We start from the raw sequence: 27,656 nt of genomic DNA on the forward strand, positions 1-27,656 counted from the left end.
TTGGGTTTGCATTGGCTGGAAATCTTTCACCATGGTTCCATCGTAAAGTATCAGAAACAAAAACAGATAGTTCGACAGTACAGTCATTGCATCACAATCACAAATGATGATGGTTTGACAAAAAGTGGCGAAAATACAGAGATGGTTAAGCAATCCTGAGAAATTGGATTTGATTTTAATTTCACGGCGATCAGACCAAAGAGGCGGAATGAAGAAGTAGAAAATGGCAGATTCAGTTGAGAAATGATGATCAACATGCACGGTAGGAGAAACTAAAACTATGATTACACAGCAGGTCTTTCTTTTTTAGAAAAGAAAAGAAAAATCAGATGTTTTTGTGTGCTTGTTCAGCAGTTTATACACAATTACACAATTAATACAATACAATTATTTTTATTACCCCTGCAAGTCAATTACAAAGCATAATCTTCCTTTTGTGTTACTTTCTGTTAGCGTCTCTTATGATAACGGGTCAGTTTTGACCCTTGTTTTAAATCAGCAGTAAAATACACAAAAAAAATATTATCTATCATCCAATTAGTTTTACATCTCTTGGTTACTTGGTTAAGCTTTCTTAAACATGAGAATATTGGTATTAATATTTTTGGTGTGGGTGTCTCAGTCTTTTTTAACCCTAGATTTAAATGTATTTATTAAATGGTAAAATTATCCTGAAGAGAACTGACAGGTAAACTTGATCCAAAACATATTTTAATAATTGTTTAGTACATAAATGTAAGCCATAGAACTGTAACATGTTTCCACCGGTTTGCGTTTAATTACATTGTAATTGACTGTTTTTATAAAAATGTCCAATTCTAATTACAATTACAAAGTGAATTATCTGCGTTTTTTTTTCCTTCGCCACTCCTCCTGGGACGCAGGATTATAATGTTTATCATATTTCAATGACGTAAAGGTGGGATAGAATGAACCTGGTCGTTCACAGCAGTTGTTTTGCACAACATCAGATACATATCAGATTTAAAAAAAAAAAAAAAATCAGATTTGTGCTGTTCAAACTGTCTTCAACAGATTGGATACTGGTCGCATATGGGCAAAAAGAAGAAATCAACGTTGCCTCAGAGATATGAGATATTATTTAGGTATATGAATAGAAAGCAAACTGAAGAGTCTTGAAGAAAGGTTGAGATGAAAAGAATGATTGATACATAGAATGGTTAGTGGATGGTGCATATGTATGACAACCACCAACTAAAAACATGGTCATCGGCATTTGATGAGATGAGAGTGTAGCAATCATGAAAAAGAGATGATGGCACAGAGAAAAGAAGAGTAGAGAAAAAAATAAATAAATACAAAGGCAGGATAAATGCTAATGTTGACATGTAAGAGCTCAAAGTGCTACCAAATGCTAAGCTGAATTAGGTAAAACTATACATACAATATTATAAGAACATTCAAATCAAACTGAGACAAGAGAAAACAAAATTTACATAAATCAATCTGTCAATTATGAACAAAAAAAAAACCGTATACTTTGTTTGAAGAGGGATGATGCTATGTCAGGGTTGAATTGCAATTGCATTAGATATAAGCCAGCACTGTTAGACGTACACCTTTATATATAGTAAGTTAGGCAGAGGGAAAAATACATTTTATTAAAAATATCACGTATGCATGTTCTTATTCTGTTCAAATATTGCAAAGTGTAAGTGACTGAAGTGAAGATAGATGAGCCTTCAGGAAAGCTACATTTATAGGTGGACACAAATGGTCAAGAAATTCAAGGTTATGCAGTAGAGGAAAGAAAAAAACTAACTATCTGAGCAAACTAACGTTAAAATAGCATAAGAAACATAGTGGTGAGCATTGTCATGCTATTTCTGCCTCACCACAAGAAAGTCCCAAGGTTGTTATCCATGGTGGACCTAAAGACCTGTGTGGAGTTTTCATGTTCTCCCAATCAATGCAAGTCAAGGAAACTGGTCACAGTTTAATAAATGGTACAATATGCTTTGTTTGCAGATGCTTGGTCAACCACCCACTTTGTGTTATTTGATTGTTCAAAGAGATAAATTAGCCAAATCTAGAAAATAACAGTTAGATTAAGTTACTCAATCCATTATTTGCCGAGAAGCTTCCAAAGACGATCAGAGATGGCGGTAGTGATTTGAAAAGCGACATAAAATCTATTTCTTAAAATAATATATACCAATGATATTGATAACATGCCATTTAGTTTTGTTTCTCTACAAATGTACACGTGTTTTGCTTTTTTCAAATTCATCTCAAATTCATTCTGGTCTCCAACCGGACTGTGGTGCAGCTATTTGTATCAGAGCATCAAACCCATTTGAGACCAAGATCAAGTGCAAGAGGGATGAGCTTTAAAACAGACACATGACTTCTTTCAAAATAAAACACCAAGCAAAAGAAATGAAATATAACTTCTAAAATATGTTCTTTTATTTGCGCCCGATAGTTGTGGACCACTGGTTTATACGAAATACGAACATTTTTATTGGCACTCTGTTGGGTTTACTTTCTCGAATAACTTGAAGTGAAAACATAAAGCTGACAGTACGCTGTCATTATTATGACATGGCTGTCATTAAGTGTCCTTCTTAACCCCAACTTGTCGTTACCCTAACTTTAACCTTAACCCTAACTTTAACCTTAACCTTAACCCTAACCTTAACCCCACTAAATCCCTCCACTTAACTCAAAAATGCCAACATAGCTCCAAAGGCATCCTAATTTAGCAAAAGTTGTCCTAATTTAGCAAAAGACACTCAATGACAGCCTTCATTACACCTTATTGATGCTAATGACAGATAATGACAGCGTAATATCAGCCTTATGTATAAAAAGTAATGTTTTTTTTTCTTCCTTATTTGTGTTTCTCCAGGTTAACCGGCTTCCAGATTCCAGCCCCGGTCACCAGTACAGGAAACGTCTTGTCTTTGAGGTTGACCAGTGACTTTGCCGTTTCCGCACATGGATTCAAGCTCAACTATGAAGGTCAGTGGGCGTGTCTGAAACATCTATGAGAAAAGAAAAAAGTTCTTATCGTGTTACACTGACCAGTGTATCATTTCACAGTAACGTAGGACTGTGAATGTGTCAGTAAAAGGTGTTTTTTTTTTTTGTTTTTAAAGAATAACTAAATTTTTTAAAAAAAGTACATTTGTAAGACTTTACTTCCAACCCTGTACCCTTGAATAAAGCGGCACTCACTTAGAAGCTGTTTTCCGTGCTCTCGCTGAGGGAGTGTTATTTCTTCGATGCAGCTCCTTCCAGAGACCTTTAAAATACTGAAAATATTCGCTGCTATGTTCTGAACTCAAACACATTTTTTGTGATTCCTTTCAACTCAATATGGGTGTAAACTCTGAAATGGATGGGTGACAAGTTCATGTATTTGGAAGCAAGGAAGGGAAACGGGGGCGTATATGGTGAGCTCCAGGTGCAGAGGGAGTAAGAAACCCATTTTGAAGCGAGACTGTGTCCAATGATTTAGATTCAAAATAAAATAAAAAAAATCATGCTTTAGGTAGTTGTGGGGGTTTTTTTTTTTGACAAAGACGCTGCCACAAGCTTCCAAGTCAAGAGTTTGTAGTAAAATATGTGTTTCACTTGCGAGCAGTGCTCAGCAAGAGTGTTTGTGAATATTTCACCCAAAAATAATACATAGTATGACCTTTAACTAACTCCAGCACATTAGTTTTGTTGTAAATAAGCTTAGAAAATCAATGGAGAGAAAACAAAGAGGTTAGCGACAGTAGCCGACGAGCAGAGTGAAGGGTTTCACACACCTCGGTTTGCCCCCTTCTTCCTGGGGGCTGAACAAACACCACCATCACACAGTATTTACAGATTAAAGAAGAGATATGAATAGTAAAGGAGATGAAAAAGATTAGCTCTCGCACATATCAACTCTGTTTCACATGAATGTTAAACATCCAAGATTAACGTTAGATTAGAAAAAAAGCTTTGATGTTCTCATCAAGGCAGCGCATGAAACAAAAGAGCCTAAAAGCGTCTACCAGAGGTGCATAAAGATGTGACAGAGAAGAAACAAATGAAAAATACTGTACATTTATAATGTGCTTTTTTTCTCCCAAAGTAAGAATTCTGATAATAACCACCAACTGGAATCAGTATTATAATTTAAATCATGTTGGAAAAAATGGCATTGTTTATTAGCTCCAGTGCCATACGTTCATTTTCTTATGAAATTGTAATAGTTTTTTTTGTGCCCATCCATCCATCCATTTTCTTACCCGCTTATTCCTGTTTTGACAGGGTCGCGGGGGTCTGCCGGTGCCAATCTCCGGCTCTCATAGGGCGCTTGGCGGGGGTACACCCTGGACAGGGCGCCAGTCCATCACAGTTTTTTTTGTGCATTTCTCCTAATTCTATTTTCTGTCACTTGTTACATTTTTTATTGGTAATATTGTATTTTAGAGATGTAACGATTAATCGTAAGGCAGTTAAAAATCGATTCATAGGTATCACGGTTGATATCGATTTTCTGACAATTGAATCGCAGTACTTTTTTTAACCAGCAGAGGGCGCTATCCGGAAGTGTTGGCGGCGAGCGGAGTCTGCTAATACTTTCTTTCTGGCCGCCTTCTACTCTTAAATATGTTAATAAATGATTCATTACCCCTTTAGCACTGAAAGAATATCTGTAATATTACTTGAATATCTGTAAAAGTCACATTTTTCTATTAGCTCTGTCTGCTAGCATAGCATCTCTTCTTCACTGCAAGATATCTGCACGCCAACCGACCACTGTGTTACCAGCGCCCTCTGCTGGTCCAAACAAATATGATGTAAATTATTGCAATCACGGTTTTTTGTTTTTTTTAAAGTCCAATTGTTAAGGCACAAAATACATTTTCAGTTGCACTTTTAAAAGAAAAAAAACTATTATGCAGTTTTGCATTGTTTATTATAGAACCAGAATTTAAATTAATAGGCTTCATTTTCATTTGTATTATTCCTTTATTTATTTAATTCAAGATTTATTTTTAGTTAAATTGCATTGTTTTGTATAGTTTATCAAGGAATTCTTTTGACAATGAAAAATAAAATGAAAATAATACAGTATTTTCTATTTTTTTCCCCAAAAATAAAATTTGTCTACAGTCCCATTTTGTAAATGAAAAAATCGTGAGAGAATCGTATCGTGAACCCAGTATCGTGAATCGAATCGTATCGGGAGTTGAGTGAATCGTTACATCCCTATTGTATTTATATTAAGCCTGGGCAATATATAGAGATTCAAGATATATCGAGTTTTCTATTTTGGCGATATAGAAATTAGCATATACCCTATATTGATATATTTTATATCTTATTTTGGAATAAAATAGTCATTAGGAGTCACTGCTTTCATATCGAAAGCAGCGACACATATTGTGCAGCTTTTTGTTAATAAATGTGCCTGTGTGGCTTTTTTCACGCGCAAATTTAAATTTAACCTAGAATTGTTTTTCCGGTAAGACTGAGTTAAAAATATCAGGAATTTTATCGCATATCGGCATTTTGAGAAAATATATAGAGATATGAATTTTGGTCCGTATCACCCAGCCCTAACTTATATATTTAAATAATGTTTAGGGTTTGTTTGTATTAAATGTGTTTTTATTTATTATTTTATGTTTTGTTTTGTTTTGGTTTGGTTTCTTTTTACTATTTTTATTGGGTTTTTGTTTTCTAAAAAAAAAAAAAAAAAAACATGGTCAAAGACAAAAACGTTTAAGTTCTTGTATAAAGATATCTTCATTGCCAATGGAAATTAATGTGATGCAATGAATCTTGCCTTGGTTGCAAAATTCCTCAGTGATTGCACAGCACCTCTTAATGATTCTGGATTTTGCAAGATTTATTTTTGCCAGAATTACATTATTTTATTAAAATGCCTAAAAATCAAATCAAATTTAAATACTATTTAATTAGTAAACCAAATATAATGGTTTTGTTCCTTTTCATGTTGGCAGTAAACATGTTTTAAACGGTTGTGTGGAAATGTTTTTCTTCATGTATTTCTTGTCATTTTCTGAGAGCAGTTTGTTGCACGATCACATTATCGCTGATTGCTGAAGTGTCTCGACACATGTTGTGTCTCTGCTTTTGTATCGGTGCCACTTGGATGTCGAAGCAGTTGTCCCAGATTTTTTAATTGGCACAAAAATTTACGTCGTTGCCCGTGGTCCACTCCCTTTCTTTTTGTGTTTGCGCCTGTGTGTATGCGTGCGTGTGTGTGTGTGTGTGTTTGAGCGTGTGCCTAAACCAGGCCAAATTGGGAATTTGAAAAAATCCATTGCATTATGCCAATGATCCTTTTGTCCTCTTTCCATATTCAGCTTGTCACAGTCCACAGCCCAGAGCTACGATGCATATTTATATAAGGAGGAGATTTTCTCTGAAGGAATTATCCTCCTTGGCTTGAGCCATTTTGGCAAGTCATACACAGTCCATGTAATCCTTCTACTTAATCAGTTTTTGGAGATATTCCAAACATTGGATCTTTGCAGGGAAGGTTCGGCAACAACGATTGCTTTCAAAATAAGATTAAAATAGTGTCATTGTCACCATTGGTATGTCCATTAAAGGTAAGAGCGTTTTTTATTTAAAAACAAGACTTCTGAACATTATGACAGTTTAAGGGCGACCGTGGCTCAGGTGGTAGAGGGTCATCGTCTGATCAAGAGTTTGGGGGTTCGATCCCAGTACCTGACTATGTGTCGAAGTGTCCTTGGGCAAGACACTGAACCTTAAGTTGCTCCCAGTGGTCGACTAGCGCCTTGCATGGCAGTCCTGTCCCACTGGTGTGTGAATGTGAGAGTGATTGGGTGAATGAGTTGATATGTAAAGCACTTTGAGACTGCTTCAGTGTGGTGATAAAGCGCTATATAAAATCAAGTCCATTTAATTAGTTTATATATTTTAGGAAAGATACTCGACAAAAAAGAATTTCTTTCTTCTTTTTTTTTTAACGGCGAAGTGAATCTGAAATAATCATTAAAAAAAAAAAAAAAAAAAACCAGAATAAAATACAAAAGGTTTCATCCAATCTCCAACCTACATTTTGGTAGTTCATCACGACAAGGACTTGTTAACTGATCTATGCACAGCGTCAGAGAATCGTGTCGCATTTCATAAAAAAACTAATGGAATTAAATGTTTTTCATGGTAAAATGCACTAATATGAGTCACAGACTAATAATTAATAGTATAAAGTGTGTGTGTAAATGTGTTTTTTGTACATCTTTTTTCACATTTATCATAACATTTTTTTCATTTATTTATTTAGCACACATTAAAGGTGCAAGGAGGGAACGAAGCCCAAACGGCTTGTATAAGAGATCCACCCCTTTAAATAAACACAAACAAGTTAAAATAAAGGCCAACAAATAAACAATTCAGGAGACAAAATAAACAATTACATTTTGATATATCAGAATCAGAGGTTTTTATTTGCCAAGTTCAGTTTAAAAACAGTCGGTGCAAAGAACAGAGAGTAAAAAACAAACCAGAAACAATAATAATAATAATGATAAAAAATAACCTAAAGAAATATAAGGATGGTATGAGGAAAAATAATATATACACAAAAATCTATATCAGAAGACAAATTAAAATATTCAACAAAATAATAATTGTAAATCAAAAAGCAATACAAACTTAAACCTACATATTACATGTGGAATGTTAGGAGATTTTTTTTTTTTACTTTAATAATGTATATTTATATTACAACATTCCAGTTATTCAAAAATCGTACCTGAAATTGTTTATTAAAATGAATTAAGCTAATCTTTTCTTACAGGAAATGCTAGATTCTCCCCAAATGTTAAACATTACCCACAAATATTAGTAACTTAAGTCTCTCAAAGTGTTGACATTTTTTGCCTGCAATAATTATGAAAAAGGTTAAGATCTTGGAGAAACTGGTATAGGCGTAAATGTGTTTCTATAAATGTATTAAAAATGAATATCTGGAAAAAATCCCAAGTGTTGGAAAAGAAAAAAGGTTTGTTTGAAATTCCAACGTAAACCTTCTGGACATTTTCTCATACATGCATTACAGACACATAAAGTTAAGAGTACACCTCGGGGCACACACTAACGCTGCCTGCGGGCTTCTATAACCTGCCTGGTCTACAAATGGCTTGGGACTCAGACGAGGATACGGATGGTGAGAACGAGGCCTCGCCTCTTCTTCATCAATGAAATAGGTTACGTTTTTTTTTTTTTTTTTTTTTTGCAGAAACTGTGAATGTAAATTATGAAACATACACAATAGAGAGCTGAGATTGGTCAGGGCATATATCAGTGCATGGAAAAAAAGGGTGTTTTGGCAAAGATGGTGCAAAGGTGGAGTAATTCTAACTGACCTCTGTGTTTGATGGGATGCACTTTGATGTGATTGTTGGTCTTCTTCTTCCTCTTCCTCTCAAGCCTGTCAGGTCATAACTAATTCAGGCAGGGGTGCATCACATGCACTGTGTGTGTGTGTGTGCACGTGAATGTGTGTGCGTACGAGGGTGTGAATCACTATGATTCACAGTGATGTATTATTTAGCATAATGTTGGAGGCAGTTTGATATTGCGCTGATGAGACAGAATCACAGATTATCCCAGAACTTATGCGCATGCATACACACACGCACACACACACACATAGAGGCATTGCTTATTTTTTCTACTATGAAGACAGTCAGAATTATTCCCTTTTTTTTTTTTTTACTTCCCTTGTCTCGTAACCCCTTTTAGATTTATTTTTTAATTGTTTTTATCAATATATTTATTTTAATTTTGTTTTTTCTCTTACTTCCTTAGTAAAATTGAGGCACTAAAAAAACTACAACTTTGAAAAGAAAAGATTAAAGGCATAAAAGCAGTGGTTTTCAACCTTGGGGTCACCTAAAGTTTAAATGAGATCGCTTGATATGTCTAGTAATTGAAAAAAAAAAAAAAAATATATATATATATATATATATATATATATATATATACTGTATTTTTCGGACTATAAGGCGCAACGGATTATAAGGCGCACTATCAATGAATGGGTCTGACTGGGTCTATTCCCATACATAAGGCGCACCAGAATATAAGGCGCACTGGTTTGTTATTATTATTATTATTATTATTATTATTATTATTATTAATACGCATTAAACGAAACAAAATAGTCAGATAAGTCAAACTTTATTCAACTCATTAACAATAACTCTCAACATTGTTCAGGTTTAACACATAAAATATAGAACATTACACTCACAGTTCAGTATGTTGAAGCACAGTACTGGTACATATCACTCCACGAGGCGCCTGACTACGGTCGCCACAAAGTGCCAAAAATCCATCAAGCAGTGCAGCTTCATAGTTTACTAAAGTTGTAGTAAAACATTTTGACATATTAATTTCATACATAAGGCGCACCTGATTATAAGGCACACTGTCGATTTTTGAGAAAATTAAAGGATTTTAAGTGCACCTTGTAGTCTAAAAAATATGGTATACTAATTAAAATATTTTTTTCCAATATATCTGATCATATCATTTTTCAAATTAAAACACACTCAATCCTAAACAACTATATTTTATACTTGCACTTTGTCAAATATGAATCCAGTTAATAATAATAACAATAATGATAAATATCTGAGCTGGCACAACTTGTCATTTCTCTTGGCTACTATTTTTTTATTACAGTATAACAAACATGATAAAAATTGTAATTCTGTCTTTAGGGTCACCAGGAAATTCTTGATATTAAAGATGGGGACACGATCCAAAAAATGTTGAGAACCACTGACGTAAAAGGGAAACAAAAAAAAAAAAAAGTATTGTTTGTATTTATATTATCAAAAATGGCCTGTCCACAACATTAAACCACCCACTGTAATGTTAATAAAGCAGGGAGTGCTAATCACTACAATTTAAAATGTCTTCCCTATACCATTTATACTTATTTTGTATTTTATTTTATTTTTGATGTTTGTTTGTTGTGTTGTAAGTACATTTCCAACCATTCTCATGAATCTCATCAAACATATACCTACATTTATGAATTTGCTTAGTGGCTGGTGGTGATTCTGTAGTTCACTCAGCTATAAAGAATTAAGACACGAATGATTCAAATCTGAGTGTCCACACGTCTGACACATGAAAGCTTCTGATACAGTATGATTCTAAAATGTGTTCACCTCGAGCATACACGTGCATAATCCATGTTCATACAATAAACATCAAGACACATGCATGTGTCCAGAGACATAGGCATGTGTGGAAAAATCTAGACATTTACATGCATGGATATACGCTTTGCACACACATGCACTGCTCATGTTCACAGACTGAAGAACATGTTCTTTTTTCCAGGAACATGTCATCATGTGACCAACAAGTCAACTGAGATTTCTTTTCACTCTAATCATCCCCAACCTTTCTTGACTGCTTCTGTGTTTCCTCCTCACTCTGGACCTCCAGCTTCCACTGCCTGTGTTTCTGCTTTATCTGCTATATATATATATATATATATATATATATATATATATATATATATATATACAGGCTTAAGAAAATGCATATAAAAACTGTGAATCATTGATAATAGAATGAGATAAGAGGGAATAACAAATGGTAGCAAATGGTCTAAGGCAGTGTTTTTCAAATGCAGGTATGTGTACCCCTAGGGGTACTCAATGGCATTACAGGGGGGGAGGGAGAGAGGCCCCAGCTATCTACAACTGAATTAGTTGGTCATTTACACAATGATTTATACGGCCACATTTGATGCTCTGAAGGACCGGATTTGGCCCCCGGGCCTTGAGTTTGACACGTGAAACTCCTTTTTTGTCTCAAAATGTAAAAGGACTTATTTTTTCCGCCCAACATCCTGCAATCTTTCACAGAAAATCCCACTACAGTCCACTAAAATGTATACAAAAATGAGTCACAGAATCAAGGAATTTAAAGTGAAGATTCTATTGGCACAAATATGTTATTTATTGCTTGATTATTTACATATTTTATACATGTGGAAGTGCAATCTAGGGCAGTGTTCCTCAAATGGGGGTACGCAATGGCACAACAGGGGGTACTTGACAGAGAGGAAATGGAAAATTATCAAACAAAAACATTAAAAATGTGTTTTTTTAGTTAAAAGTGATGATCATATTAATAATGATGAAAATGATCTTGATTAGTCATTGTCTCACACCACGCATGAGATGAGCAGAAATTATAAAAACTAGAGAAATACTGTAAATTCATTCAGGAGGCACTAAATACTGTTTCATTCCGCTCATTTATAAAATGAGATACTTTAAAATGTGTTTTATCAAGCATTAGTTCCATCATTATGCTCTATTGTTGTTTTTTCCATTGAATTCTAAGCAAAATGTTGTAGTCCGACAAAGGTAGTTTTTTTTTATTTATCTAAAATCCACATTTGGTCTGTTTGATACAGAATTTTAAATGTACTTTATCCGTACAGGATGAAGAAACGTAGATGCTTTCAGAAGGGTTTGTGATTAGAATGAGTCAAAAGAAGTAAAATTAGACGAGTGCATTGTTTGATTAGTTGAAGATGGTGTCGAGGTAAAGGTGCCTCATTGACAAATTTGTGCCAAATCTCAGTGTACAGTTGTCTCTGTATCCATATTTAGACACAACATCAATTGAAGCTTGTCCCCAGTTGTCTCTTTTAATCTTTAAACACTTACTCTGAATGTTTTAATTGATTCTAAATTCAGTTCCCTCCATTAAAGCAAAATTAAAGTCTGTGAAAGTGAGTATTTGACTGAGCATGCACTTACTTATTACACAAATGATAAATTATTCACATCTTTTTCTCCACACGGCGCGAGAAGAGGATTGACAATTCTATCCTACCCTGTATGTCCTTCTCCTTCCCTAGACGCTGTATCATTCAGTTTTTTTCAATCCAAAACTTAATCTCATTTATAGAATAGATAAACTTCCTCATGGATGTAGGCTATGCAGCAACATTTATATCACCTAGTGCAAAGATGGTTTTAACCTCTTCTGTCTTTCTAAAAGGTTTGAAAGGATTTAAAAATATTTTTTTCAATTAATGGAAAACTGTTTCGAAACTGTTGCTACGGGGTTCGACTCCATTTAACACAAACATGTGATAATGTAGAAAAAAAATAAAAAATTTTAGTGTATTTTTTTTTTTAAACCAAAAAACAACAACCTAACATAAAACCTAGGTTCTGTAATTTTGCTCTTAAAACAGTGGGATTTGGACAGAAACCATCCTATTGATTTGTTGATGACATTGATCTGAGTTAGTGCAGCAACACAGTCTGTCAATCAGTCAATCACCATTTGAAGATGGTCTATTGAGCGTCACCCAGCAGGTCTGAGCTCCTGAATAGTCACGCACCCATTTGTGAATTTTGTGCCATTGCTGCGTAAATTACGCATGCTGCTCAGCTGATTCTGGCCTGACACTCCTGCCATCAACACGACACGAGAGTTTTACGATCAAATTAGGGAAAGAAAGACTCATTGGAGCGATGCATCCGGAGCGACCTCCATGGATCCCTACGCAAAGCATCCACGCGCGCCACCGCGGGTGCACGTCCAGCTTTTTCACTCTCACACACATACTTTACATGCATTTCTTTATTCAGTGGCTGTTAATATTGACTATTGTTTTATTGAAATTGTTTTCTTATGCTAGAAACGTTAACTGGAGTCTTATTTTCCGTCTCCGAGTATGCTGTGTTTTGTGTCAATATTTTCTGTAGCAGATCTCTACGTGTGCGTTTGCACCTGCTTGTCAGTCGTACTATTTTCCAGTGCTAAAACAATCACCGCAAGCAGTTCCAGGTTTGATGAATTGCATTGCACCCACTGCATTAATTAATTTGCATTTTCCCCTCCCATTTTATTGCGCCACTTATGAGATCCGCCTACTTTACGTATTCATCAGAGGGAAACGCACTAAATGGATTGTGGGTGCATTGAGATGCATTAAAGAAGCACAGTCCTGATTCTCTGGGGTTTGTACCCCTTATTAGAGTGTGGAGTGATGTTTTAATACCCCCAAACCTTTAGTGAATCCGCCCCTCGGGCACTTATTATTTAGCACCCACAAGACATACACACGAGACCGCTACATGAGGGGGTGCATGCTTACATATTTACACAACTCTGGCTCTGTTCATACATTTAAAATGATAGCGGATTTGTCAGAGCCTTCCCAGGAGAAAAGTGGTTTTCACAGGCTGGCACTAAGGTGTGTTTGTGTGTGTAGTAGTACACAATACATGCACATGTCTTACATATTCCCATGTGTATATATAGCTGACAAGTGTAAAGTATGAGTGATTTTGAGAGGATAGGGATGGAGTAAAGAATAAGTAAATGAAAAGAGAAATAGAAAAAAAAAAGGGAAAAGTAATTAGAAATGCACATCTGAGCCAAAAGAGGAAAAAGAAATAAGAGCAGATACTAAAAGGAAAGAAACGCTCCCTTTAATTATGTAATGAGTTTACTGCGATTTAAGGAAGCAAAATCAATGCTGCGTGTTGGGTGAATGTGGACGTGTGCGCACAAAATCTGTGCGTTCATTATCTTCAGTGTCAATGTGGCTCAACGCTGTTCCAGCTCCTGCAAGGTCAGCATCGATCAAAACACTCACGCATATAGACACTCGTATGGACATATTGGAGCAAAATGAGGATCTTTTTTTTTTTTAATATGTGCTATTATTGTAAATGTGTGAGTTATCTGTTGGCTTTCCAATATCATAAACTCATTATCCTGAGAATGATAAAAAGTATATGACAATGTTATTTTTGAAAGGATTTATAAATTAGAACATAAAACACCATTTAATCAGGTCGCATCGGGGCTGGCTCTACGCAGGGGCTAGAGGGGGCAGTGCCCCCTCAAATAAATGTCTTGCCCTCTCAAATCAAATATTATGATTCCTCACTCTATGCTCAGATTTCTCGAGAGACACATCTATTACACACTGTTCCTGCATGTTTTTACACGTGTATTAGCAAGCAAGTCTGCCTGAAGAAGGTACTTTTAAGTACCAAAACGTTGTGTTACTGGCTTGCTTTTTCTTTCTTTTGGCTGTTTTACTCCTGTTATGGATAGACAGGGATATGAGGGCAGGTGGACATTGGTCTCCTAACATTGGGACCGTGACGAACACAGCCGCGGCCTCGTCGGGTCGTCGTCGCGGTCCTCAGACCACTTCTATGACAGTGCTACACACGGCTACAGAGAGCCAGGCTTTCAGTCACTATTTTTTCTGGCTGAAAGCGTCATAACTGCGCTGTCCGTATACACTTGTTTTCTGTTTTCAGCCATCTCATCACCAGAAGTGCTACTATAGAATTGAATGTGTTGCCAACCTTTGTAACAGTTGCAAGGTTACTTCTGCAAGCTGTAGTTAACTTACATCTTCAAATGTAATCATAACAAATTTGATGATGAATAATCTTTAATCTTCCATTAAGTTTCTGCTGTTGTTGACTAAATTGAGAACATAATTGAGTTTTATCAGTGTGTAAAACATTAAGAGTAAAGGTAAGACCGTGAATACACTGCAGTTTTATTTTTTTTTAGTTTTATTTAAGTATGAATTGTGGAATTGCAATGGCAAATTAAGAAAACAATCAGGGAGCAATGCAAATGTGCTCTTTTTCTGATGCGCTATGAATATAATGTTCTTCCATGATCAAATATGTCTCTGTGTGTGTAATAATGTTGATATGAGATATAAAACACAACCAGTAGTCAATGTGCAAGTTGCCAGTTGAATGGTGAATTTAAGCTACTCTGTAAATGGGTTCAAATATTTGTAAATCTGACTCTGAAAAAGTCAGTGCCTCACCAGCCATGAACCTCACTGCACTACATGTCACTGCACTACACGGGGCCATAATGGTTGAGTTTGAAGCCCTCCTGGGCGTGCCCACAGCGGGTAGCCTCATCCTGGGCACGATGCAACCTGGGGATGCGTTTCCAAGATGAGACTCTGGAGCAGGTGGAAGTTCTCATCATATCTCATGTAGAAGATGTGAATGAGCAGGGGGAGGAGGTGACAGAGGGGGAGACAGGGTCTCATCACCACCAGAGAGGCCCCCTCCCCCACAGCCCAATAATGTCCCACAATCACCACCAGGGCTGAGGTGCACATTTCAGCTGACTCAAGGGCCATAGCAAAGGTGGCCAGGGCCCACCTCCGAGCCTAAAGCCCCCCGGCCCCCCTTCCCCCATTTCACCCCCTGTTGTCACCAGACCATACTCAATGGTTACCACGGCTACCATGGCGACCATGATTGAGCCAACAGGGGATTGTTCACTATTTAGGGAGACTGAAACAGCCACAACTGTTGAAATTCACTCCCATCCGACGCAAGCAGTTTCACCGAAACCCCAGAAGACCCCACGGCCCCTCCCTCTGGGTGAACTCAACACAGAATCAAAATCAAAATCATCCAGTTAAGATATGTGTTAAGTTGTTGGTTGATAAAATATGAATGAAGGATATTTTTATTTATTTTTAAGTTTACCAATTGAGGGATTGACACTTTATTGTGGTCGGGGGGTTGTGTGCCTCAGTGATCTTAAGAGCTATACCAGCAGGAGCTTAGTCTTCAGGTGGGGCACCCACATTAGACGGGTCTGAAGGTAGAGGTCTGACTAAGTGCAATCCACTTCTCTAGGTTGGGGTTGGACAGATAGCTAAAATCCCAATGAAGAAAACAGTCAGTTGCGGCTGGCCAATAGACGGCGCTAGGGCGCCGCCCCAGCACTCAGCACGTTAGAGTAAGACATTAAAAAAATAATAATAATAATGAATTAAAAATACTACGAAACAAATGTATATCTGTATTTCGATAATCAGAATAAATATTATAGAGATAATAATGATGTGTAAATTTGTTTTGTTCGTCTGTGTCTGATTGGTGACGTGTTTCCTCCTTGGGGCGCAGAAATCTTTAACGTCCATTCTTGTTAAAAGTTGTTCATGCCCAGTAACTCCTCTTCAATACGAGTCAATGTAGTCACTCTGCGGCTGTGCAGAATTGAACGCAGCCGAATCATTACTCAACACGCCCCTCCCGCCATAGGAGGGGCTGACATCACAGTGGACTGTCATAAAGTGGATTTGACAGGTGAAGCCGTGGGACGTTAGAAGGAGAAGCAAAATGAAGAAAGAGAAATTAAATAATTCTGCTTTCTCTACCTACCTGCTGACCCAGCATGGATAAAGACAGGTAGGACCCATTTAAAGCACTTTTCAGAAAAGGTAAAGAAACATGAACAAACAAGGAACAAACTACATTTGATGATTTCAAATCTTGAATGTGTCCATATTTTGTAAACTAGGTCTTAAATTATATTTTGTCAGGTCTTAAATTATCTGTATTAATTTACCACTTCCTTTGTCACCCCTGTTTGTATTTATATACTTGTTCAACTAACTAAAACAAAATCTGAAAAACTCTATTGTAAATACCAGCGTTTCTCAAAGTAATAGAAATAAATCTATTCATGAGGCACTAAATACTGTTTCTTTCCACTTATTTACAAAATTAGATTCTTTAAGATGTGTTTTATCACTCATTCATTCCATCATTATGTTTTATAGTTGTTTTTTTTGTTTTTTTTTACAGCATTCTGAGCAAAATATTGTAGTTGGACATAAGGGTGTATTTAGATTCAGAAAATGAACCAAAAAAATGCGGATAACCACTTGCATATACTATATTTGTTCTTTCTTATTTATGGGTTCTGTGGAAATAAATGTTGTTAGATTGAAAGCAGTTCTGTAACGCTACACAAACCCTGTTTTTAGTTTATATTTTTTGGAGTTGAAGCCCCAGCCCAAAATATAAAATTCTTAAAAAAACCCCACATGAATAAGCATCAATAAACCTCCTTTTAACGGGAAGAAATCTCCAGAAAAACCAGGCTCAGAGGTGGCGCCATCTGCCTTGACTGGTTGGGGTTAGTGGACAGAAACAAGTGGAATAAAGTGGACTAAAATAAACTCTATACCCTGCTCCAGTGACTTAATTGCATAAACCTGAAGAATCAAGTATTGGTAATGTTTCGCCCTCTGCTGATGATATAATCCACGTGTCATGGGCGATTGGTTGATGGCAAGTCTCTATAGATACACAGGCGAGATGGCAGTTCAAAGCCATAGATGCAGCTTTTTTGGCTCTATGGGTAATTAGTTAGGGTGCACAGGACTTTAATTGTAAACCAGAATTGTCACGAATCGCTTTTTTGGAAGAAAGTTGCTGAGGGGCCTGAGATGTTGCCAAGCTATAGCAACAAACTTTCTGTCTATAAACACAAAGAAACAAGTAAAGGATGATTTTTCTGCACATGCATGGCTCATAGTTGCTGTGCTTTCTGTTTACAACTAGCCATCTTTTCAAAGACAGAGATGCAGCCAATTCCTGCTTTTGATATTGTATGTTCCGAAAGCAATAACTTAATATCATTGTGCACTTAAATGGCTTGTTATGATCCTTTTGATTTTGATATTTTCAGAACAAAGTTAAGGACTGAGAGCACTTAAAATCTTGAATATGAAACAAATTTCCCCCTGGACGATAATTAGGATTCTTTGAACTGTGAATCCTTACAGACACAACATTAATTATAGTAAAGTCTCCGGGATGTGGAAGAAAACCACAAAACAGCCCAAATCCATGCTCCGACATGCTCAAGTCTCCAACGCCTAAGATAACATCATGGATAATACTCACGGTTTTCTTGCTTGCTTGTGTCAAAAACAAGTGATAATGGCTCATTATTTGGAGCATTGGTCATTTATTGTACCCTCGTAATACAATGGCTCCCTTGACAGTAAGAAATTGCTGCCAAATAACGGTGTCAAACCTTCACCACTGGCCCACACCATGTATCAGTTTGACATCTAGATAAAGTAAGAATAGCACAATGGCTGCCAAATGGCTCATTATATGGCACGGGAGAATTCAAAAGGTGCTTGACAACCCAAAAATCCAACAACTGAGAGGCCCTTGAGATAAATGGATAAAACTAACTAATACAATGATCTACTTTTCCTAGGACACTGCCAGACAATTTGATGCCAAGGAGAGGACTTCACTTTTAAAGAATATCCAAAAGGTTGAAGGGTTTCTGAATGAAACCCTTAAAATGGTTGGACTTTTTGTACCTTGAGTGGCAATATAGAAGTGTTACACAAAAGAAGGCTGGCAAATGATCTATTGACCTCATATCTAAGTGATATTAAACACCCCGATGATGGAATTATGGGGAGTAGCTGCCAAACCTCTCAGTGCTGGAACAGGATTGAAATTACATCAGATGATATATTGATTTGATATTCAGGTTTGTCAGACAACCACTGGCCACCGTACTAAAATATGGGCAATCTAAGTATATAGGTATTAACAGTGTAGATGTGTGTGTAAAGCTGTGTGCTGCTGTTGAGTGTGTGACTTTGTGTAGATGTGAAAGTCCAATGATAATAATACAGGCCCTTTGGTCAATGTCAATTCATCATGTAGCATTATATCAGCCAACCAGTCAAATGGTTTTTCTTCCAGGGTCTCCACTGCGGTCCATCCAATCAACCCCTCATGCCAAACAAGGAGGGATGTCACCTGATTAGCATACCCCCCCCAAAAAATGTACAGGCTCATGCTGATGTGGCAGATTGTGTTATCGTGACTCAGACAGCTGCTCCGGGCAGCATTTAGAATATACTGTATCACCTGTAAATTCAATCTCTAACGTCTTTAGGTTCCTTCCATCAGCAGTTTTAAATATTTAAAACCCTTCAATTGAGTTGAATATTTAATCATCAAAGTAATGATGAAATTATCAAATGACTTTTGCCGCAATAGTCGCTTTATCTAAATGGCTAGTATATGTTTTACATTTAAATGCATTTTTAGATATTGTGTTTCTTAGGAAGACACACTGTTAAGATTATACAAATTAATTGGTGATTACAAGCTAAGGATGCACCTACTGTGCTTGTCAGACACTAAAATATGCACTCGTAGCCCTGCTGGTTCTCACTGATACCAGCCCTGTCCATGGCTCAAGTAATTATCTATTATTTTAACTCAAACTGTAGGTAGTCGCCAGTGCTTTTACAGGGATCGGCATAACTAAGAGCTGTCAACATTGCCACTAAATCTGTGTAGGTGGCAAATATAGGCCGACACGGACCAAAAAGTAAATAACAAGTGCACTCGGAGAGCGCAAACTCCACCAAGCCCCAAATATTGTATTGGCTAGATACAGGTATTGGCCAGATATCGGCAGTTAATTAGATCAGTGATCTTGATCATGGTACCATGATCATTCACACTTTATATGCTTGGAAGAAATTTATATCATCATTAATAACCACAATATCTCCCCGTGCTGTGTGGGTTTCCTCCGGGTACTCCGGCTCCCTCCCACAATCCAAAAAAAATGACTGTAAAGTTGATGGGCGTCTCTAAATTGCCCATAAGAGTGAATGAGAGTGAGTGGTTGTCTGTCTGTGTTGCCCTGCAATGGACTGGCGCCCTGTCCAGGGTGTACCCCCGCCCAGCGCCCAATAAGAGCCGGAGCTTGGCACCGGCAGACCCCCGGGACAAGTGGGTCTGAAAATGGATGGATGGATGGATAACCACAATAACATACAGCAAATCCCGAAAAATGGACACCCCATTTAAAAAAATTTGAGAAACTCGATGAATTTTGCAATCCAATGATGAGTAAAGCAATTAAGGACTTTACTATTATTCTTTCTCACTTCAATGAAATACCTTTACCCTTAAAAATGTTTTTTTTTTTCCCTGAACACCCCATGTAGCACATTGGGGATTTGTATGTATTCCTCAAAAAACTCAATTGCTCAGTACTTAATAGATAACTCGATGCAAGAAGGACTTGCCAACGTGAATAATTTGACCAACTCATATTTCCTTTTTATCTTTTCAATGTGCAGTTTTTGATGTTTGGCCTGTTGGATATTGGTAAAGTAAGTATTTACATTGATTAAACATACAGTATAATAATCACAATTTATTAGCATAACAAGGTCAGTTTGCATTCATTTGCAGTATTCAACATTAACAGAAAAGCGTGTACATGAACAGACCGATAAAGCAACATCTTTAATCAAACATATAAAAGATCAGAGAAACTTGCAAGACATTGGGAAAGCTGATCCTGATGTATGCAAACAACAAATGCACGTGAATCACATTGAAATGCCTGTTTTGAGTAAGACGTGGGAGTAAAATTGGCTTTAGAAGCCAGTCAAGGTCCCTACTGTGATACCATATATCTTTACAAATTGATTTTGCAGTGAAGCCATAACTGTTTTCTGATACACCAGCTTATCTCCCATAGTGTAATCATGCAGTCTGAGGATATGTGCACAGCATAAAAAACTTGTTGGGATTTGGTTATTGGTAAACTGTAATAAAATAAATAAATGGAAATCAGACAATAAGCGGATCTTGAATTGCAGTTTTTAACATTCAGTATGTTTACATGTTGTGCAAGATCATGAACAGTAATATGTTTTCAGTTTTATTTTTTGTCAACAGTCATCAGATTGCGATTTTCTTGACACATCTGTCTTTTTTTTGTGCAAATATACTACTTATTGGCAGTAACTTGTTATAGAATGTGTTTTTCTGATGATTACTTTATGAATTTGAGGTTGCGGTTTGCGCTTTCACATTTCCTTCTTTGTTAGCAGACTAGTGACATTAAACGACCTCAGGAAAACCACCAGCAACTGATGGATTATGTTTGAAGTACATTGAATTATTCCTCAACTGTTGCTAATTTCTCTGGTTTTCAAGTTGAGGAAGTTTGATTTGGCCCCCACGCGTGTGTGTATGTGTGTGCATGTTTGCGCTTGCGTGTCCCGGTGTCTGTCAGTCAGCTTTCCAGGGGTCCCTTGATGTTAAATTTAATAAGTCATGCTACAGTAACCACAGTTATTAGCTTTCACACACATGCTGGGTTGATACACATATGCCCAAAGCAACCAAGTTCACCTCAACTGAGCAACCAAGCAACACGGATGTTATCAACACTGTGATGATTATCTTTCCTTCTCTTTTGTTAATTCAATCACAGACGCATACACAACAAACGAATGCCTTTGAAAGACTTACACGTACATACATTTTACATTAAGAAAGAAAACTCCCCTAGGCCTTGTAGTGACGCCATGAATCCCCATGAAAGCATGAAACCCCCCCTTTAGAATCAATCAAGATTATATTTTCAATTGTATTTAAAGTTAAATTACTGTCCTATTTATTTTACATTATATTTTTAAGTGCTGTGTTTTGGTAAAGTTTAAAATTTGCATGATGTATTTCATTTATTGTTTTCTTTTATTGTTTTTCTTTTAGTTGTTTGTTATAATAAGAATTCATGGGGGATTAAAAGTACATGATTCATCTTTTATTTACTCAGACTTTTCTTATTAGAATAAAACATGAGGACACTTGAAACTAGGGCTGAACAATTTTGGAAAACAATCTGATTGCAATTTTTGTCCTCAACATTGCTATTGCGATTCAATTTTTTTCAAGGGCCTCTTGTCATTTATTTTTCAATGAACACAAGCAATAAATCAATCTGTTTCATAAAAACCAATTTAAACAATTTATTTTATATATTAAATAAATATAAAATATCCATTTTAAAACACAGATTACAACAATAAAGCAAACAAACCTGTTGCTTTACCTTTTCAACATATCTAACTTCACGTTTCATGTGGACTGCACTTCTTAAACACTGTCTGAACTTAACAGGACAGTACAAGACAGGACAAGAAACAAAAAATAAACTGCAGCCTTTGTGATTAGAAAATGGGGTAACACTTTAGTTTAGGGAACACCTATTAACCATTAATTAGTTGCTTATTAGCATGCAAATTAGTAACATGTTGACTCTTAATTAGTCATTATTAAGTACTTATTAATACCATAATCTGCATGGCCTTATTATACAACCAGTAATCCATTAACTAAGAGTTTTTCCTTAATAACCTTATAATTATTACTTATTAGTAGTAAGTAAGGAAGTTGTTGGATATGAATTACGAGCTCAACATGCTTGGGTTAGGGTTAAAGTTAACCCTTATCCTAACCCTAACCCTAATCGCTAAACCAAACCCTAATCCTTACCCTGTTGTGTATAATAAGGCATTAATAAGTACTTAATGACGTCTAATTAAGAGACAATATGTTATTAATGCTAATAAGCAGCTAATTAATAGTTAATAGGTGTTCCCTAAACTAAAGTGTTACCGAAAATTGCATTTTATGATATTGTGATAATATTGCAAACGCAATTAATGGTTCCACCCTACTTGAAACCAGACAACGATTTGAGTTTTCAATAACACTTAACGTGAAGTTTTATACATAATGCTGACATTACGCAGTCGTTAGCATGAATGAGGCGTCACGAAGGCTGTCATTAAGTGTTGTTTGCTAAATAATGACACCTTTGGAGCTATGTTGTCTTTTCTTGGGTTTGATGGAGGAATCTAGTGGGGTTAGGGTAACAAACATGACACCTTATTCATGCTAATGACAGGTGTCATGTCATAACAATGACATAATATCAGCCTTTATGTACAAAACTTCAAGTGTTACCTTTTCCTAGAATCGAGCATGGTTTCATTTCAACCTTACATTTTGTGACTTCCCAGTTTGATTGTCAGCAGGGTTTGATTCTATGCAATTGCAAGTTACAGCAGGTATACAGTCGCTGACTGGATATCTACAACAGGCAAGTATTTTCCAGCCCCTACAGGTATAGCTTTGCTTCTTTTCTTTCCCTTCTCTTTCAGAAGCATCAGAGTCTTTTTATTGTCATTGTACAAAGTACAACAACATTTTATTCCTCTTCTCCTAACAGCACAGAGGAAATGGTATCTACACTTCTATTGATCTGTGCAAAAAGGTCTTTTGAGACATTGCACTCAAATCGCTTCAGTCGCACTGATGGTGTCTCTTTAAAAAAAAAAAATCTACGTCCTTGTTTATTTCTTTTTATATATGTATATTGCTTCTATACAGGCAATGTAACCTTTAATTATATATTGTGCTTCTATTTTGCTCCCTGGCTACGATTATCAGTTGGTAGCATGTTTCTTTTCTTTCTTTATTCACACCTTTTTAGCTAGTGTGTAAAAGTACGGGTTGAAGTGCGGTGTGTGCATGTGTCACAGTGCTGTGCAGATTTAGCAACGTGACAGTGATGTCAGACACATAACGATTTTCCATTGGCTGTCAGCCCCTGAGGTCTAACGACGTGGTATTGATCCGACCAATTAGCATTCACACCTTTAATTAATGCAGAAGCCCGAAGAACACGCACAACCGCGGACACGCAAATACTCTGATCGCATGATAAACCTGAGAATGGACTGATTGACAAATGGTTGAGAAACAAGGAAATGTAATTAAGGGAAGGTAACAAAGTTAGATGGAGAGTAAGGTGTACTGTATGTCAAGATGGATAATACATAGAGTTACTGTAGAATATGTCAAAACTGAAATCGTTTGTTTACCCTCCTATTATTATCTCAATGTTACGGACACATTTACCCTTGGGCTCAATCTGACCCCAGGGATATTTGCCACCAGAAATGCATTTTCAGAAAATTGTTGACCACGTTTTTGTGTCAGGCACTGTGTTTATTTGTTGAACACATAATTAACCCCGTGATGCTAAAACCATGACCTGTTCTCTAGCGCCACCAACATTCCACACTATTAAATTAGAATACATTTAATTAAAATAGTTTTCATCCAAATATGTTCAAATGTACTGAGAGCATTAATGACCACAAGAGTATGAAATCTATTGGTTGTGGTGATGATATGACCTTTCCTGCAGCGCCACCATCAGGTCAAACTTTCAGTTTTAGAGTTAGTTTATTTTGAAAATCTTTCATCCAAATCTTCTCAAATTAACTCAAAAGTATAAACTCTCCACCTGCAGGTGTGGGGATGTAAGGTGACACACAAACAGACAGGTTTTACACAGCTAAAACAGCTTGGGGTCAAATTGACCCCAGAGAAACACTGGTGTGTGCAATATGTGTTCAGCACATTGAAAAAAAACTCATCATGATAATTGTATGTTTAATCAATTGTACCCATCAAATTAGGGAAAGTCATGAAATATGAATAAAAAAAACTAAAACAAAGTCAACTATTATTTTTTTAATGATAAACACTGAATTGGGTCAAATTGACCCCAGAGGAAACACTGATGCATGAAATGTGTTCAGCAAATTGAAAAAAACCAAAAAAAAAAAAAAAAATCAGGATAATTTTATGCTTAATGAATTGTTCCTGTTAAATTAAGAAAAGTCATGAAAAATGAAGCAAAAAAAAAGTCTATTGTCTGAATGATAAACACTGAATGGAGTCAAATTGACCCCAAGGATAATAGGAGGGTTAAGGTACTAACACTAGCTATTATATATTAATACAGTTAATGCTATATTATCACTAGCATTCTCCTGTTGTGACAGACAAACAATAATTGTCAGTGCACTGAAAGAAAATGTGTTTGTCATTGCCATGCTATTTACCATCATGCCCGATCAAGTCTGATATAGAGCCTATTTGTTCAGGTCATCAAATAGACAGTCAGCCCTTTCAGGCTAGATCAAACGATAGCAGATACTGTAGAGTGCTCAGAAGTCGTCTTTGGCTTAAAAGGCCAAAGAAGACAAACTAGCCCCTGGTCCAATTTGGTGTTCCTAGTGACAGCATGTAAACAGAGGAGAGTTAGTAAGACAGGGATGTGTATGTGTGGTACTTTGGCTGTTTTGTTGTTGATGTTTTTCCCCCTTTTTTTTGCATGTATATTCGCAGGACTAATGAAGTTCTGTTGGCAGAATGTCTTTAGGGGAGGGAATCTAATGGTTTATTGAACCAGGCCTCAGAGAAACATTGATCACCACATCAAAGAGCCACAAATGCACGTACAACACATGTGAAAACACACACACACACACACACACACACACACACACACACACACACAGCCACATGAGCGAGCAATACGCTAATAAAGTGGGAGCAAAGACCTTGTAATTGACATCCCATTATTTCTTTGCCAGGAGTTATATGTCAATATCCACTCCTTCATTTATGTACAAAAAAAGACAAAAAGTGCCATATTTAGCTAAAGTTATGATGTGATATACTGTTTTATTTTTAAAATAAATAAATAAATAAATAAATAAAGCACTAATAACAAAAACAAAATTACAACAAACAAGATATTTGATGCAGATGGCTTTCCTCCAGAAAAAGACAAAACAATTACATATATTACTGCACACGTTTTTGTCTTGGAAATGGAGTGGGTGAAAGTATACATGTATTAGTCCCGCCCCTTTTCCTACATTACAGGTACAAAAAACACATTTTCATCATCCTGTTTTCCAGCCATTGCTGCTGTGAATAAATTCATTTTGTCCTATCTTTAAATGATTTTTGATTAAATACACACAAAACACATTACACACTTTCAAAATATTCATACAACGTAAAGATATTTTCTTTTAAATGTCTTGATATGTGTACACTCTTTAATTTCCATTGGCAAACTGTTCCAGAATCTTATTCCACACACTGACCTAAACTTTTGAATTTTTCAGGTAATAATTTGTTCTTGGCCTCAAATACAAATTTAAGAGTTTGGAAAAACGACTAAATTTGCAAATTTGAGTAACTTTGATTTATGGAACAATAGGTTTGTATGAGCTAAATATTATGTATATAGCGTATTGCGCTCTTTTAAAGTCTAACTTTCTCCTACCAAACTGATGCTAGTTACACCGAACAAAATTAAATTGCATCATACTAGTTGTGTACGTGTGTGTGTGTGTTTGTGTGTGTTACGCCTTGAACGATATAACCAGTTTGCTACTCTGAATTCATAATATTTCAAATCTGTGAGAAGCCGCGACCATCATTAGCGACAAAGTTGTGTGCCTTAACTGTTTACAGCTTCCAGATGATCGCTCAAAACAGAATTTATATTATCTGGAGACTTATTTATTTTCTGTGTCCGTGCTTTAACATCTTTTCCTGATAAACTGCTGGTCTCTCGCTGCAACACTAATAGCTTCTGCCGCCACGTTAGTTCCTTTAATGTTTTCATAATTAATCAAAGTTAATTTCAACTTACACAGTTTTAGCATGGTATGCCTGGAGTCGTGCAAAAGTATTGTTTGCTCCTTTGGTTTAATCTCAAAAGACACATAAAATCCCTTCCATGCACTTAGGGAATGTGTCTGCTTTTTCTGATATTGATACCAATTACTTCCACTTTCTTAGATTCCCAAATGAGCAGTGTTAAAAACAAGAAGAATATGCAACATCTGTGCATGGATGCACAATAACAAATATCAATTATGTGGAAATAAAGAAATATTATAGTCAATAACGTGTACAAACTAGGGTTGACCCGATTAAATCTGATTTGATTTCAGAACTAAATAAATACTGAAATGAACTTGTTATTTTGCACTTAATCATTTCTTTATATTTTGTTTTGAGGATTTTTTCAGGATCTTCCAATATTTTTGTATTTGTTCCATTCAACTGTAGAATATGCTTATGTGTAAGTTAAATTAGTGATTATTTTTCACTTTGAAATATCACGTTTTGTTATTCTTGGATTTATTGATGTTTTGGGGTCGTCTAATTTATTTTTTTTTAAATGTATTTAATTCATTTGTAGAATATTCTCATGTTTAAGGTTAAAATGAATGTACCATAACCCATTGGTAAATAATTAATTGATTAATGAATTTACTTATACCTCCTGTTACTGACTGTTGTTCTTTCTTTAATATCACTTAATCAAGCCTTTTCTAATATTCCACACTATAAAATAACCAATAAAAGTATGTACAGTATGATTGATGTTTGCGTATCAATGCGTGTCAGACTGATATTGGTATTGGACCATACTCAAGTCTCCAATAGTGTGATTGTATATGTGGTGAAAAATGTTGGATTGGGACACCAAGAATACACATTTAAGAAAAATGTTTAATTGATACCAAATCAGTAATAACACTTGGTACACTTTGCTATTGGGAGTGATGTAAAAAACAGATTAGTGAACAGTATTGGCTTGGTTGTTTTGAATTAATTTCTGTAGAAACTAAAAGAAAAATTCTTGATTATGGGCGGGGCTCCCGGAGCAGTTGAGACACGCCCAGTCTATACTACAGAACCTCTAAAGAAGGTTCTATCCTATGCTATCTAGCTACTCCGGTGCTCTTTTTTTATAGGAGGGGCGGGGCTAGCAGTGCTCGCTCGTGACATCAAAAGCCACCAAAATGTCACAAATCACCATTCTCAGTCAATGGCAACATTTGATTGTAATTGCTGGGTTTTAATCCATAGAGGGCAGTCACTCCTACAAAATATGCCAAATTGATTTGACTAAAATTGTCAAGAGTGTGACAAGAATAGATCAATAACACTACTTCATACCAAATACATTTATTTTCAGCAGAAAAAAAAAGTTATTTTGGTGTTAAGTCACTCTTTAAAGCTTCTATCCGTAGTTTCTGAGTGAACGTCTCGATG

General features: G+C 36.1%; 1 protein-coding gene across 1 annotated transcript in view; it reads left to right on the forward strand.

The window, feature by feature from the left end:
* csmd3b (CUB and Sushi multiple domains 3b) overlaps nt 1–27,656 on the forward strand; it is a 434,915-nt gene that overhangs the window by 111,798 nt on the left and 295,461 nt on the right. Inside the window, 1 exon segment of the mRNA XM_028460951.1 lies at nt 2,873–2,985. Within this exon segment, the coding sequence (XP_028316752.1) occupies nt 2,873–2,985 (113 nt within the window).

This window comes from Gouania willdenowi, chromosome 11, assembly GCF_900634775.1.
Source record: "Gouania willdenowi chromosome 11, fGouWil2.1, whole genome shotgun sequence".
In the NCBI taxonomy this organism is placed as follows: Eukaryota; Metazoa; Chordata; class Actinopteri; order Blenniiformes; family Gobiesocidae; genus Gouania; species Gouania willdenowi.